The following is a 15,683-nucleotide window of genomic DNA, read 5'->3' on the forward strand; positions in this document are numbered from 1 at the left end:
AGAGCAAGCTAGAAAATTTATTTGTCTTATTTGTCATGTTAAAGATCCATTGCATGACCCTAACAGGCAGTCATCTGAGCAGCCTTGAAGGAAGCTGAAGCTTGGTTCTTAGATGGTACTGCATCCTTTCCAGGAAAAGCACTGTGAAGTGCTGGTGAGGGAAGAGGTTTTTCTTCCTCAGCTCAACCACAACCTGTCATTGCAGTTAAGAGAAAGGTGAACTCTGGAAATCAAGGATGTTCACGATTGTTTTTTTCTATCCAGAGAATGACTGAAGACTTCAGAACAGACAAAGCAAGATCTTAGATCTAACGCCTCAGTTCTGTGAAAGACAGATAAAGCAAAGGAGGTCCATGCTCAACATTTGAGCATCTGCAAAAATGACAGTATCAAACACACTTGTCCCACTGAGCAAATGACTCAGATGGGTGAAGACATGAAGTTCAAGTGTTAAATGTGTCAGGTACTTCTGAGCAGGATGGGCAGTAGGTTGAGAGTAGAGTGAGGGCTAGGAATTGCTTGTGCTACCTTTAACAGCCTTCCTCATTCATCTTGCTGTTATGCTGCAAATCAAGAATGTAGAGATCACCTATCTCTGTTCTAATTAACCCAGATCAGTTCCAGAAGTTAATAGCTGGCAAGATGATAATCCTGCAGTTTTACGACTGTAATTAGGTCATGAATTATGTTCTATATGATCAATAAGAGTTTTCCAAGTATTCCATCATTAGTAGGAGAGATGTAATTAAGTAATCTAGTCTGCGTTGCACTGGCAGCTAGGGGAAGGGGTAGGAGGGTACGAATGTGCTATTTGTGGTATGAATGTGTCTGCCAAACAACAATTCATCTGGCACAGCATACTGTGTAGAAAGCAGCAGACTATTTCTGCTGGTGTTGTTGTTGTGCTGTTGGGTTTTTTTGCTTGTTTTTTTGTTTTGTTTGTTTGAAATGAAGTAGCTGGCACTGAACAGGCTCGAGTGACAAGTTTGTTGCTTGAATGTCTGTGTCCTCCTGCAAGGTAGTTAATTATGCAAGCACAATATCTACAATAAAAATACTAGCTCTCTATATAAGCATAACTTACCAGCAACGTCAAAATCAACTGTTCATTTAAGGTGGCCAGATCATTCACTGAGGACACCTGCCTTGTTTTAATCTTTTCAAAAATACCTTCGCTGATCTGTGAATGTCACACAGCCCAGCTCTGGTGCTGGGGCCGCGCTACATGCAGCACAACTTGTCTGTGCAGGTTATCAAGTACTCCAAAAATGGGAGGAAGCAGAAAGCTAGCTGCTTCTGAGACTAATACTGCTTGATTACAGAGGGTTTGTTTGCATGCCCAAGACTGATCCTGCAGTGAAGCAGAATTGTTATCATACCCTGTCATCTTTTCTGTTCCTTAGGCTCTCCAGGGTATTTGAAATGTGTCTTGTGGCTTTGTCTCATAGTGATTTCTCATAATGACTTGCAGGGTCAGGCTGTAGCTGTTGTGAGCAGCATAGGGTGATCCTGGTGCAATAAACATTCCTCCTGCAAGAAATGGTAGCCTCGGAGCATGAGCTGTCTGCACCGAGAGCACACTGCTACAACTTGTATGTTCTGATCCGGATTCCAGACGCTAAGCTGGAGGTGCGGGTCCAGCTCCACTGGCTCATCCAGTTGAAGCAGATGAAATGGTGGAGGGAGCTCAAACAGCGGGTAGAGTATGGCCTGGTACTCGGTGGGGAATGGAAGTTGTAATCCTGCTCTCACTATGGACTGACCTTGAGACAGACACTTTTCTGTAGGATATAATGCTTAGCTGACTACCTCAGAGATGTTAAGAAGCTTAATTAATGTTTGCGTTGTAACTTGGAGATTACCTAATAAAAGGTGTTATATATTTGTGTTGTTGTGCCATTTGTCCTAACGTCCATGTATGGGTTAGCAGGAAGCGGAAGGTGGTGTCATGATGTCATTTGAAATTTCTGACTCAAATCTACGTCGATGTCTTTGGAAGCCTTCTTCTTCCTGCCTCCTGGAGAGCTGTAATTCCTTCCGTTGTAGGACAGTGTGTTTTCTCTGCTTTACAGCTAAGCCAAGGACATAAAGTGGGACAGAGACCTTCTAAATGGTGAATTGATGAGATTCAGGGCAGAAAAGAAGCTTACAAGCAGCAGAGCAATAGATACGCGCAATTTATTACACAGCAGAGAGTTTGCTGACTTGCTTCTTTCTTTGCACAAATTGTGAAAATGATGTTGCAGTGTTTTTTTGTTTTATTTTTCCTATATTATGCCTTCTCTTGTTTGACACAATTGAGGAGGTTGTACAGGGCTCTTGGTTTAGGATGGTTGTGTCTGTGGAAGGTGGATGATGAGAGCTGGAATGGTAATGCTTGTATTAGGAATGGTGTGGTGAGCAGGACTAGAGAAGTCATCCTCCCCCTGTACTCGGCATTGGTGAGGCCTCACCTTGAGTCCTGTGTTCAGTTTTGAGCACCTCAGTACAAAAAGGATGTGGAGGTACTGGAGCAGGTCCGGAGAAGGGCAACGAGGCAAGTGAAGGGCTGGGAAAATCAGCCCTATGAGGAGAGGCTGAGGAAGCTGGGGCTGTTTAGTCTGGGGAAGAGGTGGCTGAGGGGAGACCTTATTACTGTCTTCCAGTACCTGAAAGGTGCTTACAGTGAGAGCAGGGTAGGTCTCTTCTCACTGGTGACAGGTGACAAGACGAGGGGAAATGGCCTCAAGTTGCACCAAGGTAAGGTTAGGTTGGAAACACTTCTTTACGGAAAGGGTGGTTAAACGTTGGAATAGGCTCCCCAGGGAGGTGATTGAGTCACCGTCCCTGGATGTTTAAGAGCCAGTTGGATGTGGTGCTTGGAGATATGATTTAGCAGAGGGTTGTTAGAGTTAGGGTACTATGGTTAGGCTGCGGTTGGACTTGATGATCCTTGAGGTCCCTTCCAACCTGAGTAATTTTGTGATTCCAAGCGGAGCCAAGAGGACTTGGAGAATTTGCCTGAGAAAGTCCTTTGAGAGAATCTTTGAACTCCCTCAAGAAGAAGTTTTTTTCCCCTCAGGCTTAGGGACCTCAAGAATGCAGAATGCTTCCTGGCAGTCAGAGGATAAGGTAAAAGGCAGCTTGTGGAGTAGGTGGCTGTATTTTCTAGCTTTATGGCTGATGGCTGGGAGGAGGGAGCCTGGCTGTTTGCTGTGAAAGAGGGAGAAAAAAAGTTGCAATTTGAAGCAAAGGCTAGGCATGGAATACAGAGAATGAGGATGAGCACTTAGAGAGCACACAGGCAGAGTGTGAAGCACAGAACAGCCCGATGCTTTGTGGCCCTCTTGTACTCCATGGGCTGTTAGCTGTGGAAGTGCAAAGTGTCTAACATTAGTGGCCAGGGTTGATAGGTGGGAATAAGCTGTGTGAGAAGTTTTGTTTCTGGGGAAACAAAGCTGTTGTGTCATAAATCTAAGCACGGAGAACGGGTTTGTCTGTCTTTGGATAAAATCTTAAAGAAATGCTAAGCTTTCCTGCTACTCTCTTCCCCTCTGTCTCTCTAGCATACCATTGCAAGATCTGCAATCTTAGCCAACTCCTGTGTAATGCTACAAGTTTGTAAGCAAATGGAATGAGCATCTATCTCCCAGCAGCATCGCTCAGGAATGGGAAGTATTTCAAAGTGGCTCTTTCTAGAAGTGAAGCAGATTCTTTCTGTGTGGATCACTGCTCCTGCTGCGTAGGGAAACTTTCCTCCGTTTCCTTGAAGCAGCGATGGGAGGCCCTGCTCAGAGTGAGGTGCACTTTTAAGTGTCCTATTGCTCTATTACACTTTCATAGCTCTGCATTTCACCTCTGCTTTGTTGTACCTCTTTTGTTCAAGTGGACTTTTAACAACAACCAGTAAAATACCAGTTCCTACTTCCTTGCAGTCTTTGGAGAGGAGGTGTGTGCCATCTCTGGTTTTACAATATGATCCTATATGCTGCCACTCTAAAGAGCTATAGAAGCAGCTGTGTTTACAGTGTCCTTCTGCCTGACCTCAGATTTTGTTTCCCTTATGACCATCTCGTATTCACTGTTAGGTACTGTTGCTTAATCCTGGGATACTTTACGTTTCAGAATAGACAGCAATAAGTTAAAGCCAGCTTCTTTTTTTCTGCTGGAGACATTATCCTTTCAGGGGGAGTTGCTAGAGGTGCCAAATGCTGCTTTCCTCGACATCCCAGGATTGTCTGGTAAAATTATAGGAAGGCTGTCTGCAATTTGGTTTCCTGGCCCTGGGGAGAAGGCTAGCAACTGAGACAAGAGCACCAGCCCAGACTTAGGCAGCAGTGGTTCAGGCAGAGATCCATGAAGTAGCAGCCTTTACCCCGGGTATCTGCTTTACCTGTGAAATTTCCAGAAAGCATTTTGGGAATAAAATTTCCAGTTTGTTGAAAGAGGATGAACCTTCTTTTGAGGTTTCCTGTGGCAAGCTTAGCCTGTGTATGTTCCCACTGTGCCCTAGGGTCCCCTTCAGGAGAGGCACCCCAGTAGCAGTCAGGTCAGTGCAGAGTGCAGTTTTGAGCCCCTGCTAAGAAACCTTCTGGGAATGTTGTTAAGGAGAAGAGCAGGATGATGAGGAAAAGGAAATGGCCGTGAGCCTTGCCCAAGAGGCAGGCTGGGAACAAGTGGTTTCATGACCAGAACTCCAAACGGGAAGCCAGTGTCTCTTATCTCTGCGACTAATGGGCCACATGACGTGGGCACAGTGGCCTACTTCTCTTTGCCTCAGTGATCCAGTCCGTGATTGAGTGATCTCATCTCTTTGCCTTCCTACGTACAAGCTTCAAGAGGCTCTGTGTGTACAGTTTATCCTTTGACTTCTACCAGCACCCACTTCTTGCTCACTTATTGCTGAAAGGCCTATGGGCATTTGCTCCCGCACCACACCTGGGGGCCCATTCTCTGACTTGTTCAGAACTGGAAATTTGCAAATACAACTAGTGACCTTCTTAGCGTTTTACTCCGAAGATCTGGGCTGCATCAGCTGAGATGCCAAACCTGATGTTCTTCTGTGTTAGCCTTGACACAGATGATCCTTTTCATCAGGAGCATGGAGTTGGCTGTGGTGCTGGCCAGGCATGGTCACACCTGAGGCAATGAAGAGCTGGGGAGAAACCAGGTGCTGCTACAAAACAGGCAGGGGGCTGGGAGGGAGGAGAGAGATGTGGTGCTTTGGAGGAGTAATGCCTCTGCTGCCTGGAGTACTCCTTACCACTGTATTTGGACGTATGACTTAATTCCAATCACTGCCTAGTCTGCCAGTGATGAGTACACAGAAGATTTAACACATTCCACCTGGAAGGAGAGGGCTCAGCCAAGAAGCTTCTAACTAGGTCGCTGATGAGCAATCTCGCCTCTCCCTCTGTGTCATTTTTGTTAATCACTTGAAAAATACGTTGAGTAATGATTGCAAGCAACTTGTCAAGCCAATTAAAAACAGAGAAAGGTAGGGCTGTGAAGCTGAAGACAAATGCTGTGCTGATTTTAAATGAGTGTCTGCAAACCTCACTGACCTGTGAGTAATTACCTTGGAAAGAAATTGGCAGTTTTGTGTTTCTCAGTCTGAAGACTTGTTTCTTCTGAATCCACAAGGCAGGCAGTTCACTGTGGTCCAGAGATGTATCACCAGAACAGGATCGCTTTGATTCTGTCTTGTTAGCTGCCCTTGGTCTGGTCTGTCTATTAGCATATATACTCGGCAAGGGCTTGTCAAAGGATTTCACACACTTTGAGCATTAAACAAAAATAATACAGAGCACTTAGTAGCAAAGATAATTTATTTTATGCAGCTTGCTTGAACATAAGTTCCCATACCTTTATTATCTATCATGCTGAAAGATAAATTCTCAAATCTTCTTCCTTGAGGCTGAACAGTCTCAGACTTTGATAGAGATGGAGCTGTTGGGTACCCTTCACATCTTCCTGCTTCAGTGTAGTGCATTTTATGGAGTGTGTTCTCTAGGACATGTGGCTGTGCTTGCGTTTGTTCATTTGGTTTATATTTTAGCTGTCAGATGGATTGTATGTGGCAACAATAAATATTTATAGTTCTGTATTCCTTTTGCTCTATATCTCTATTTTGTTTTCTGTGAAATCTGTTTCGTAGCACCCACAGTGCTGGCACATCACTGCTCCTTGGGAGGCTGTTGCGTAGTGTTAGATCCTGCTGTCCAGGATGTTTCATCCCATCTGTTTCCTGACTTGAATCCTCTTCTCAATTTTAGTCGTTGCTTTTGATTACAGTTCATAGAGTGAAATGAAATACTAAGGGAGGAAGGTGCAAGTAAGAGAGAAGAGAAAGAGGAGACCCTGGCACCCAAAAATGGTGCACTGATGATTGGAAGTGAAGAAAAAGCTTTTGTACCTGACGTGGTCAGTTGCACATGGGGGCTCTTGTGCCCTATGGCATGCCATGCTGTCTTCTGCTCTGTGCTTCAAAGTCTCTCTATTCTATCATTTTTTTTTACTTCACATACAAGGCTGATTGTATGGAGTTTGTTTTTTGACCCTCTCACGTGGAAAGTAGCTATATGCATGGACCCACTTGTGTCTTCTCCTCTAGAGTTAATGAGCTGTATGTGGATGACCCAGACAAAGACAGTGGAGGTAAAATAGAAGTGAATCTGAACATCAGTTTACCAAATCTGCATTGTGAATGTGAGTACCTTATTTCTCTTACCTGTTTTAATTCATATTTGAATAGGCCAGAATTTGTACAGTGGCCGCTCTGTAACAGGATGTCACCTCACTGCAGCCTATGCCAATACCCCATCATTTCATATTCCAGGCGAAGCCAGGCCACCAGTTTTCCTGGACCCTGTGCTCTCCCTGCAGCCTGTGTTAGTGGCTGACCTCCCTTGCTACCCTATTCTAAGTCCTTTCCCTTTTTACAGTGACCACTTAATATCTGGGAGCCAGAAACCTCCCAAGTTTTATTTGTAACTCTGAGTACAGCAGACAGTTGTTGGCTTTTCACAGATCACCTGCCTTGTCTATCTGAAGTTTTTCTGTTTATGCAGTTCAAATTGAAGTTAACTGGCAAGGTATAAGATATATGTTTCTGTCAAATAAACAGTCTGCAAAGTTTGGTTACAAAGTTCATTCTGGTATAAGGGTATTTGACATATGATGTTATTTTATTAGCACACTTTAGTCAAATGTCAGGGACAATTATGTGGACTTATTTTCCTGTAAAAGCTGTGCATGCTTTTCCTATGCAACCCTTCTGTTTTTCTCTTGATTTTTTTTTTTGCCTCCTTTCCTCCCTCCCATGCAGTAGTTGGACTAGACATCCAGGATGAAATGGGAAGGCATGAAGTGGGTCACATAGACAACTCGATGAAAATACCTCTCAATAATGGGGATGGCTGTAGATTCGAGGGACATTTCAGCATCAACAAGGTGAGTTGGAATGACGGTGAGTTTGGGCTGGCTCAGGAAGTGCTTGTAAGACCTGTTTGTAAAATGCTATGAAATTTTGTGCGTCTCTTTCTCCCCTTCATGGAGTACATTTAGGGAGTCCCTAATCAGCAGGTGAAGTTGATTCTCTTGGTGCTGCAGAACAGCATGGGAAGAGGAGTCTGTGTAGTTAGAGCCATAGAGGACATGTTAGATCAGGCTTATTCTTAATCTCCAAAGCAGGTAACCCAGATAGCATTCCTTAATAGTAGAGTGGCTCTGTGTTGTGGCCAGTTGTGCCATGTGTGCATTCATGTCTCTATGAATGCAGCAGCCTAACATATAGGGGACGTAGAAATGCCTGATGAATGCTGAATGGCTTCTGTGTTCACTCATCATGACTTTTGCACCTCCAAAATGTGACTCACTATGTAGAAGTCTTTGGCAGTGTCTCTATCCAAGTGCTCTTTAGTTCCAAGAGCTGCAGAATGACAGGAATGTTCCCTGCTAGAGGATGCCAGCGTAACAGAAACAGCTCCATGCTGAGATGTTTGGAACACATGCACGAGGCTTGTGCGCATGCTTTGTAGGGATGCTTTGCCTCTGCCTCAAAGAATGAAAATCCAGGCCTGGAGGAGGCTCCTCTCTGGGATGGGTGTGTTCAGGATTGAATAATCTTGCTATGTAATGCTGGAGATGACTAGATGGGGTGGGGGAGTCAGTGGTGGGGCCCACTGATGTCCTAAGAAGGGCGCACCCTTTATTCACGCCTCCTCGTGTACCACGGGCTACAAAATCCTACTTCCTTCTTCCCCGCCCAGGTCATGTTAAATCTCATCTAAAAATAACAGGCAGAACCTCTTACTGATCCTGTGACATGGAAGGGATTAGGGATTAAAAAGATGATGTTTCTTTCCTCACCTCTAAGTCACCAAAACTACTGGCAGCTCGTAGTCCACAAAACTGGGAAAGGGCTTCTGCAAAGGTAGGTAGGTCTTGTTCTGCTAATCCCAAAAGCACAGTGCTAAAACAGCTGTGGCGTTTTCTGGTGTACGTGGTCTCTTCTGCTCAAAAAACAAAAAACAACAAAAAAAAAACACTTAGAAGGAGGCTGCTGTATGTGAACACAAGAAACTCCCTTCTCTGCTTCGTTTGTGCAAAACCACTAATTGCGCGGTCTCATATAGTGGCTGGGATGAGAAGGAGGGAACTTACACCAGGACTTCTGGCTCTGAAAATCTGAGCCTCTCACATCTGAGGGAAAAGAAAGTCTTCAGTCCCTTGGAATTTTACAGGCTTCTGTGTGAGCCAGCATCTAGAGTGGGATGTGGCCCTGCTTTGAAACATGACTGTGCGTTGCTGTTGGACACTGTTCTGTGGGACTCTAAGCTTACATAACAAAGACACACCCTTTTTAAAGAGCTTATGTGAAGTTAGTTATAGGAGTAACTTTTGGCTTGATTAGAGCCTGGGTATATGGTAGTACATGGCAGGGCATCAAACCTGGAGTAGGAGAACAAGGTAACATTGTGTACTTACTGCAGACTGCCAACCTGTTTACTGAACCTGTGTATGACACAGCCTATGTCCATGCCTGAAAGTGTTCCCAGAGTACACTGCCACACATCAAGTCATTTAATTTAGCTTTCCTGAAAGTACATGTAGTCAGCATGTGGCCTCTCTTGGGCCTGACATTGAAGTCTCTACAGTGAGAACAATGGGCGCCTGATGTGCAGTTGTTTTCCTGCTGTTGTCTGAGACTGATTCTTAGTGCTGTTACAGGCTTTGCAAATCAAGACCATTTAATTTCCAGCCCTTTTCTCCCTAGGAAAAAAGTCTTGCACCTCTGTAACAGTGATTGAGTTGAATTTGTTGAAAGACTTCACAGTGTAGGGGTAGTGACCTGAAAATGTCGTGCATGCTAGAGTGATCCAGTTAGAATGACACCAGTGCTCATTTTCTGCCTTGGAACTGAGTTCTTAGGTGAAATCTGTACTTTTTCAAAACTTTGTATTTCCCTGAATTAAAAACAAAAAACAAAAGCAAACAGAAAATCTTGTATTGGAAGAACCAGGAGCTAAAAGCCAGCTACAAGCCAGGGCTAGAAGATGAGTATCTGGCTTTGTTTGTACAGGATACCCCCCAAATTTTGTGTGTAAGAATGAGTTTTATATACAAAGAAAACCACCAATCTTCTGAAATGTGAGGTATCTTATGATTGGAAAAAAAAAAAATACGCATAGCTGTCTTAGGATGTTCTGCAACAGTGGTCCCATTTACAAATGTGAGATGTGGGAGTGAAATATTAAGCAATTGCTTATTGAGTGACTTGAATCTTATTTTAATGGGAAAGAAAGACATAGCCTTAAGTGTTAGGAATCCTAGAGCTGGGAGTCACTTCCTAGTCAGCAGTTGTAGCAATGAGAGCCTGACTCCTGGGATGTAACAGAGCTTTGATCTGTGTTCAGTATGGTCGTGTTGGTCAAGTGCAAGAAGACATTTCAGAGCCTCTCTGCAACATACCAGAAGTTGTCCACTGTTAAGTGATACCATTTGCTAGACTGGATGGATCCAGGCATTTCGACTTCATATCACAAAGCCTAGCAATGCCTTGAGGGATAAAATGAGAAATCCTGTCTTCCTTGTCTTGACTAATTTTAGGTCCCTGGTAACTTTCACGTGTCAACACACAGTGCCACTGCACAGCCTCAGAATCCTGACATGACTCACATCATCCACAAGCTCTCATTTGGGGACAAGTTACAGGTGAGTTTGCTTCCCTGAAAATTTCCTGTCTCTAGGGGATTGAGTGCAACTACAGTAACTTTGATATTGGATTGTTTGGTTTTATGGAAGGGCCACATACAGTGTGGGGAGGACAAGAATGAGCTGCCTGGGTAGCAAGCCTATCCCTTGCATTCGTGCAGTATGCATTCAGTCCAGAAGAGTTTGCTAACTTTACATGCCATTACTTCAGGGAAGAAAGGTATTCATCATAGAGTAACTTTGCTTTCTCCATTTGAAACTGAAAGTGCCATTGGAAAACTGTGGTTATGTTCCTGCTAGGAGTGGCTCTGTAAAATACCAAGCAGTACTGTTTTTAATATTACCTTAGCAAATGTTTCTTGACCTCCTTTGCAGAGTAGCATGGAGTATTCTGAGGGAAGATGTGTGCTCTCTACTGTCTTACCATAGCACCAGTCAAGTTCTTTTTAATGTACGTCACCATACTTCTATAGCAGACAACTATTAGTCAAATTTGTTCTGTGAAACACAAGCTAAACTTGTGTTTCACCTGTTCCCTGTTGGGAAGAAGCTGAATGCGTGCACTTGCCCTGTGGATAGAGTTTCACCAGGTGTTGCAGGTTATGTAATAATTCCTGATTTCTCAATGAGGACAGATTACAGCACTTCTCTAGCCTACTTCCAAGGAGCTAGCATCACAGGTGGGAGTTGTGTATGTGCACACCCAGTTTGCAACTCACCCAAAACATTGCTTACCCATAGTCTCTCTGTAATCTTCTTTCCTCAGCACAGACGTCTCATTAGTCTGCTTCTTGTACACCCACTTCCAAAACCCTTTTTCATGCTAACAAGTCTAAGCATTGCTTTGTAGTCTTCTGACTCTGCTCCCGGCTTCTTTTAGGAAATATCTTGTGTGGGAACGCTGAAATATTAGCATATAAATAAGCTTGACTTAATGTCTGTAAAGCACACTGAGATTATGAGAAATATTAGGTAAGTGCTAATAGGCAGTTCTGCAGTTTGTGTGGGAAATCAACGCTATAAGGCACTGTTCCCATTGTTTTATCATGGAGTCCTTGAGCTGCGTAGCCCAATTCATGGTATGGCTTTAATTCTCAGTGCTGAAAGTAAGTATCACTGAGATGAGAAACTTGGATAGTTGGGGGCAAAGGAGCAAGCGTCCTCCATGCTGGTAGTGAGAAACCTGTTCAGCAGACATATAGTTGACTCATGATTTGAACAAGCTCTGATTAGTTTTTTCAAAGCCCAGAATAACTACTCATTGTCTAGCATGTAGGTGCTGCTGATCCTGTAGGCAAACATAAGTTTAACAGTACAAATTAAAGAAGGCTGTGTTCACTAAACAGGTGCTATCAAGACTCAGCAAGCAGTGTAGAGAGCCAGCAAGTATGGAGAGCTTTAAAGCTATGTAGATACATCTTTAAATATTTAGCTGTGTCTCCACCTGCTTTGATGTAATATATGCTCATATTTCTTAAAGGGAGTAAGGAGCTTGTCTCATTCGCTTGTGTCAGATGCTGAGACTTCATTCTTTGTAGGATGTTGCTTGCTCTGCCACAAGTATCCACTAAGGTACATAAGGAACAGTCAGTTTGAAACCAAGATTCAAATCTTGTCTGGCATTGAATGAGCTTCAGTTCTTCATAATAGCTACTGTATAATAGTGGCAGGCTTTGTGTTGATTTTTTCCTAATGTAAACAAAGACCAGAAGGTTATTGCATGACAGGTAACCAAGCAAATAAACATATAAAGCAGGAGGTCCCTTCCAACTCCTATGATTCTGTGGAATTGTGAAATTCTCTTGAGTGCTGGATTTCTGCATTGAAAAATAGTAGTTTTTAACCTTTGCAAGAGGTCTTCCCTTTATAATTGTATGGTTGCAAGTAATTTTAGCCTGCTGTTGGACTCAGTCTGATTAGTCAAGTTGTGTATCTTTGAATGCCTTTGTAGAGGCTAAAGCCTAGGGTGCTGAAGGGTCTGGCAAGTATCTTGTGGAGGTCTGTCTTGAGGGAGAACCAAGTGTTGGCTTTAGTGAACAGCTGATTCACTTATTTTTCTTCCAATGTCTCTGCTCAAAGCACTGGATTTGGCCTCAGTAGTGCAGTACAGTCCTGAGAATGCCTGGCTATGCACTCTTGATTGTTTTCTCTTGCAAAGCAATTTTGTTACTGTGGCCAAAGTTTTATTGCTTCTTGAAGTCCCTCCAGGTACTTAACGAGGTACAAACAAGTTAATGTTCCCCCAAGGAATGCACCTGTGCACTTTGTAGCACAGCGATTAATTAGCAATCTATGGCAGCAAGTACTTTAATGGGAATCCAGAATATTCCACAAGGAAAATCATGGTAAAACGTCAGGCTGGGAGTTACAGATGCTGTCCGTGCTGCAAAGGCAGAAGAGGCAGGTGCAGCAAAGGACCTGATGACACAGAAGCAGGCAGCTGTGGAGATGTCTGGTGGCAGTGTCTGTGTGGAAGCCCTGTAACTTGAAGCTTTGCAAACTTGTTCAGAGAGACAACAGAGCAAACAGCTCTTACATGTAAACAGAAGTATGGGTGCTGGGGAGCCAGGAACTAAAACGTGAGCCCAAATATGCAGGTACCTCACAGGACAGACACAGTTGTTTACTGAGCAGCAACTCAAATATTTACTGTTAGAGTGTTTTAAGGGAACTTTAACATCTCAGGCTCGGATATGCAGTAAGCTACTTCTCAGCATCACTGAGAGTGGAACTTAACACTGTAGTCCAGTCTGGTGACTTGTCTTTCTTTGTAAGTTTTTTTACTGACACTGTATATGTACAATAACCAAGGAAAGAATATATCATCTGCAGTTACAGTTTGGAGATGGTTACTGTTGTGTAAAATATTGGAAATCCCTGCAGAGTGGGAGGTGCTGCAGAAGGTTCTGCTGATGCTTTTTCTCTGTGCCTGCAACCAGCACCTTGCAAGTTGAACTTGCCATTAGTTTTGTGTCTTTAGTTTTCTGTCTGGGAAACTAGGTCAGTTGCTTCTTCCTTCAAACCATCACCTACTCCACTGCATTCAGAATAGTAAAATAGCCATTAGGATCGGAGAAATATATCCACATGTTGTTAATTGTTAAGAGGACCTGGGAAGGAAATCCTTATGCATTGTCCTGTCGGTGAGCTCACACATTCATGACCAAATATTTCTTCTGAATGTTTCTTCCCTATTTCCTGGTTTAAGAACAGGAATCTCTAGGTTGTGGATGTATATGTCCTTTCTCTGTAGCTTACTGTGTGTTTTGTGAAAGATGGAACATCTAATCTACAGCTCTTGCTGTGGGGTTTTTGTTGTCTAGAGAGTTCACAAATTGATTATTCTGTTGGTTGATGTTAGATTCCAGATGATCAGAGTATGTGGAAGGTATGGAGTGGAAATCCTGTTATTCTGGGCAAACAGATACTTGCATGCCTGGGACCAGCTGCAGGAAAAGCTGAATAGATGGCAGTGTTGGCATGTGACCTTCTCATCTCCAAGGGCATATTGTGCATGGTGTGAGCGCAGGGCTGATGTGTAAAGCTGTGCAAGCCAAACTGCTCTGACACAAGCTACCTTTGCATGAAAACTCTAGAGTTTATCCTGAATCTGATTCCCATTTATTTCCCTTCAGCCTGATAGGTAAATTTCATAGTTAGCTATGCAAAGCTCTGAAGTAATATCTCTCAGTGAAGTTTCATAACCGGCCTTTTCCAGCTGCAATTCCTTTAGCTTTGCAGTGGCTTTGAGGAGTTTCATCTTAAAAGACATTGTGAAATCAACTTTTTTCCCCTGGAACCAGCTCTTGCTTGGCAGTCACTGAGAAATGCTTCAAGTCATCTACTGCATTGAGGCTTTGTTTTTGGAAAGGCTGAATCAGGCTGATTTCCTTGTAACAGGATAGGATAGGGAAGCAAAGGTCAAGACTGCCAAGTTAGAGCAGGATTTCTTCACATGTCTTTCTTCTTTCCAGGTCCAGAATGTTCATGGAGCATTCAACGCCTTGGAGGGAGCAGACAAACTCAGCTCAAATCGTATGTATTCTTGGTGATTACAGATCTTAGCTGCTCTCTTCAGGAAGCAAAATAAAGCTGGTCATGCAACACTGATGTATCCAGAAGTCCTTAATTTGCCTTTGTAACCAAAGTGGTTCAGACATTACTAATTGTCACTTACATTTTCTCTAGTACTAGAAGAAAAGTCTTAGGTCCAAAGGGTCCTTTGCAGTCCTTTTTTCTCCAGTTTTAGTATAACCATCTGCTGTAGAATACATATATATTTTTTTAAATCCACAGTATATTCTTACAGCTCTCCTTTGCTCCAGCAACTACAACTAAAAGTTTTCCTTGTTCTTAAGTTCTAAGTTTGCTTGTGGCTTAAGTTCTACTCAGAAAATGGGAGGATAGATTTTTTTTTCACTGCCTTTCATGACCAGCAACAAAAAAAAGAAATTTCAATGCATGCTACAATTCAGCCTAGTTTTTCTCCTTAAACTCTTCAGGTTTCTACAGGATATTGGTCTTGTCCATTTATTGGAACAAAATTACTATGGCTGCTCCTGAAGCTAGACAACTTTTCTTTTTTCCCTTGTATGTCTTTGTGTTACACTTAACCAAAAGGATTCTGCAGAAAAATAATTTAAATTATGTTTCAGAACTGTTTCAGTAGATATAAAATAGAAAATGGCCCTAGCCATTTAAGTAATGAAAAAGAATTGAGTAGTTGTTAAGCATCTGTGGGAGAAGGAGGGGAGAGAAAGAAGTAAAGTTGGATGTTCAGAAGAAATGGGACCACGCAAGTGTGGTGCCTCAGCACTTTCTGTCAGAAGCAGCTGAGTGAGCTGCAATTCTAACCTGAGGTAGTGCTTGATCTCACCAGGACAGCTTTTTGTGGTGCCAATCATTTATAGTTACAAACGGGTAGGAATTTTCAAGAGACCCAAATGTACAAGAAAGGAGGAAGGAGATACCTTTTCTGTTAGTTTGCATGTTTTAGCTGATTTCCCATGTTTACTTTGGAATGTTATGGAGGCTGATTCCTTTCTCTGAGTGCTGATTTATACTTTCCTTTTGTGAGCACAGCTCTAGCCTCTCATGACTACATACTGAAGATAGTCCCAACAGTGTACGAAGACATGAGCGGCAAGCAGCGATACTCCTACCAATATACAGTCGCTAATAAGGTAAAGAAGCAGTTCTCAGAAAAGCTTCTCATTGCAGCCCAGTGGATGCATGGAGGATCTTCATTCACCATTCTTCCTCCCTATTACACATCACATCTGCTCTACAGCCATGTACATTTGTTTGTAGGTGAGCAGTAGCCTCTGCTGGGAGAAGGAGGAACTGAAACTCTCAAGAGCAGAGCTTGCTGTTGCTCCTTTTGCTGGTGCTTACTAGGATTAGGATTGTGAGGGCAAGTCAGAGCAGGTACTGGTCTTCTTATAGAGTACAGTGTTGTTATTCCTGAATATGTCGTGTCAATTTAGCTA

The 15,683-nt window shown here is 43.2% G+C and overlaps 1 protein-coding gene and 1 long non-coding RNA gene across 4 annotated transcripts in view; one reads left to right on the forward strand and one right to left on the reverse strand.

Annotated features, from left to right (window-relative positions):
- The window catches only part of ERGIC1 (endoplasmic reticulum-golgi intermediate compartment 1), a 57,711-nt gene that overhangs the window by 30,026 nt on the left and 12,002 nt on the right, over window positions 1-15,683 (forward strand). For both annotated transcript variants that reach the window (XM_031598098.2, XM_031598100.2), the window contains 5 exons: window positions 6,593-6,687; window positions 7,307-7,431; window positions 10,090-10,194; window positions 14,169-14,229; window positions 15,277-15,377. In XM_031598098.2, the coding sequence (XP_031453958.1) occupies window positions 6,593-6,687; window positions 7,307-7,431; window positions 10,090-10,194; window positions 14,169-14,229; window positions 15,277-15,377 (487 nt within the window). The remainder of the gene's footprint in view (window positions 1-6,592; window positions 6,688-7,306; window positions 7,432-10,089; window positions 10,195-14,168; window positions 14,230-15,276; window positions 15,378-15,683) is intronic.
- Window positions 7,442-8,832, reverse strand: LOC149915902 (uncharacterized). 2 transcript variants are annotated; one of them, XR_016471474.1, is made up of 3 exons: window positions 8,644-8,832; window positions 8,350-8,492; window positions 7,442-7,610 (listed from the first exon to the last, which is right to left on the reverse strand). It is a non-coding gene; the product is annotated as an uncharacterized LOC149915902 (long non-coding RNA). The 2 variants fall into 2 exon arrangements; XR_016471475.1 differs by lacking the exon at window positions 7,442-7,610 and adding an exon at window positions 8,181-8,266.

The sequence above is a fragment of the Phasianus colchicus genome, chromosome 15 (genome assembly GCF_987193195.1).
Source record: "Phasianus colchicus chromosome 15, bPhaCol1.hap1.1, whole genome shotgun sequence".
Lineage (NCBI taxonomy): Eukaryota > Metazoa > Chordata > Aves > Galliformes > Phasianidae > Phasianus > Phasianus colchicus.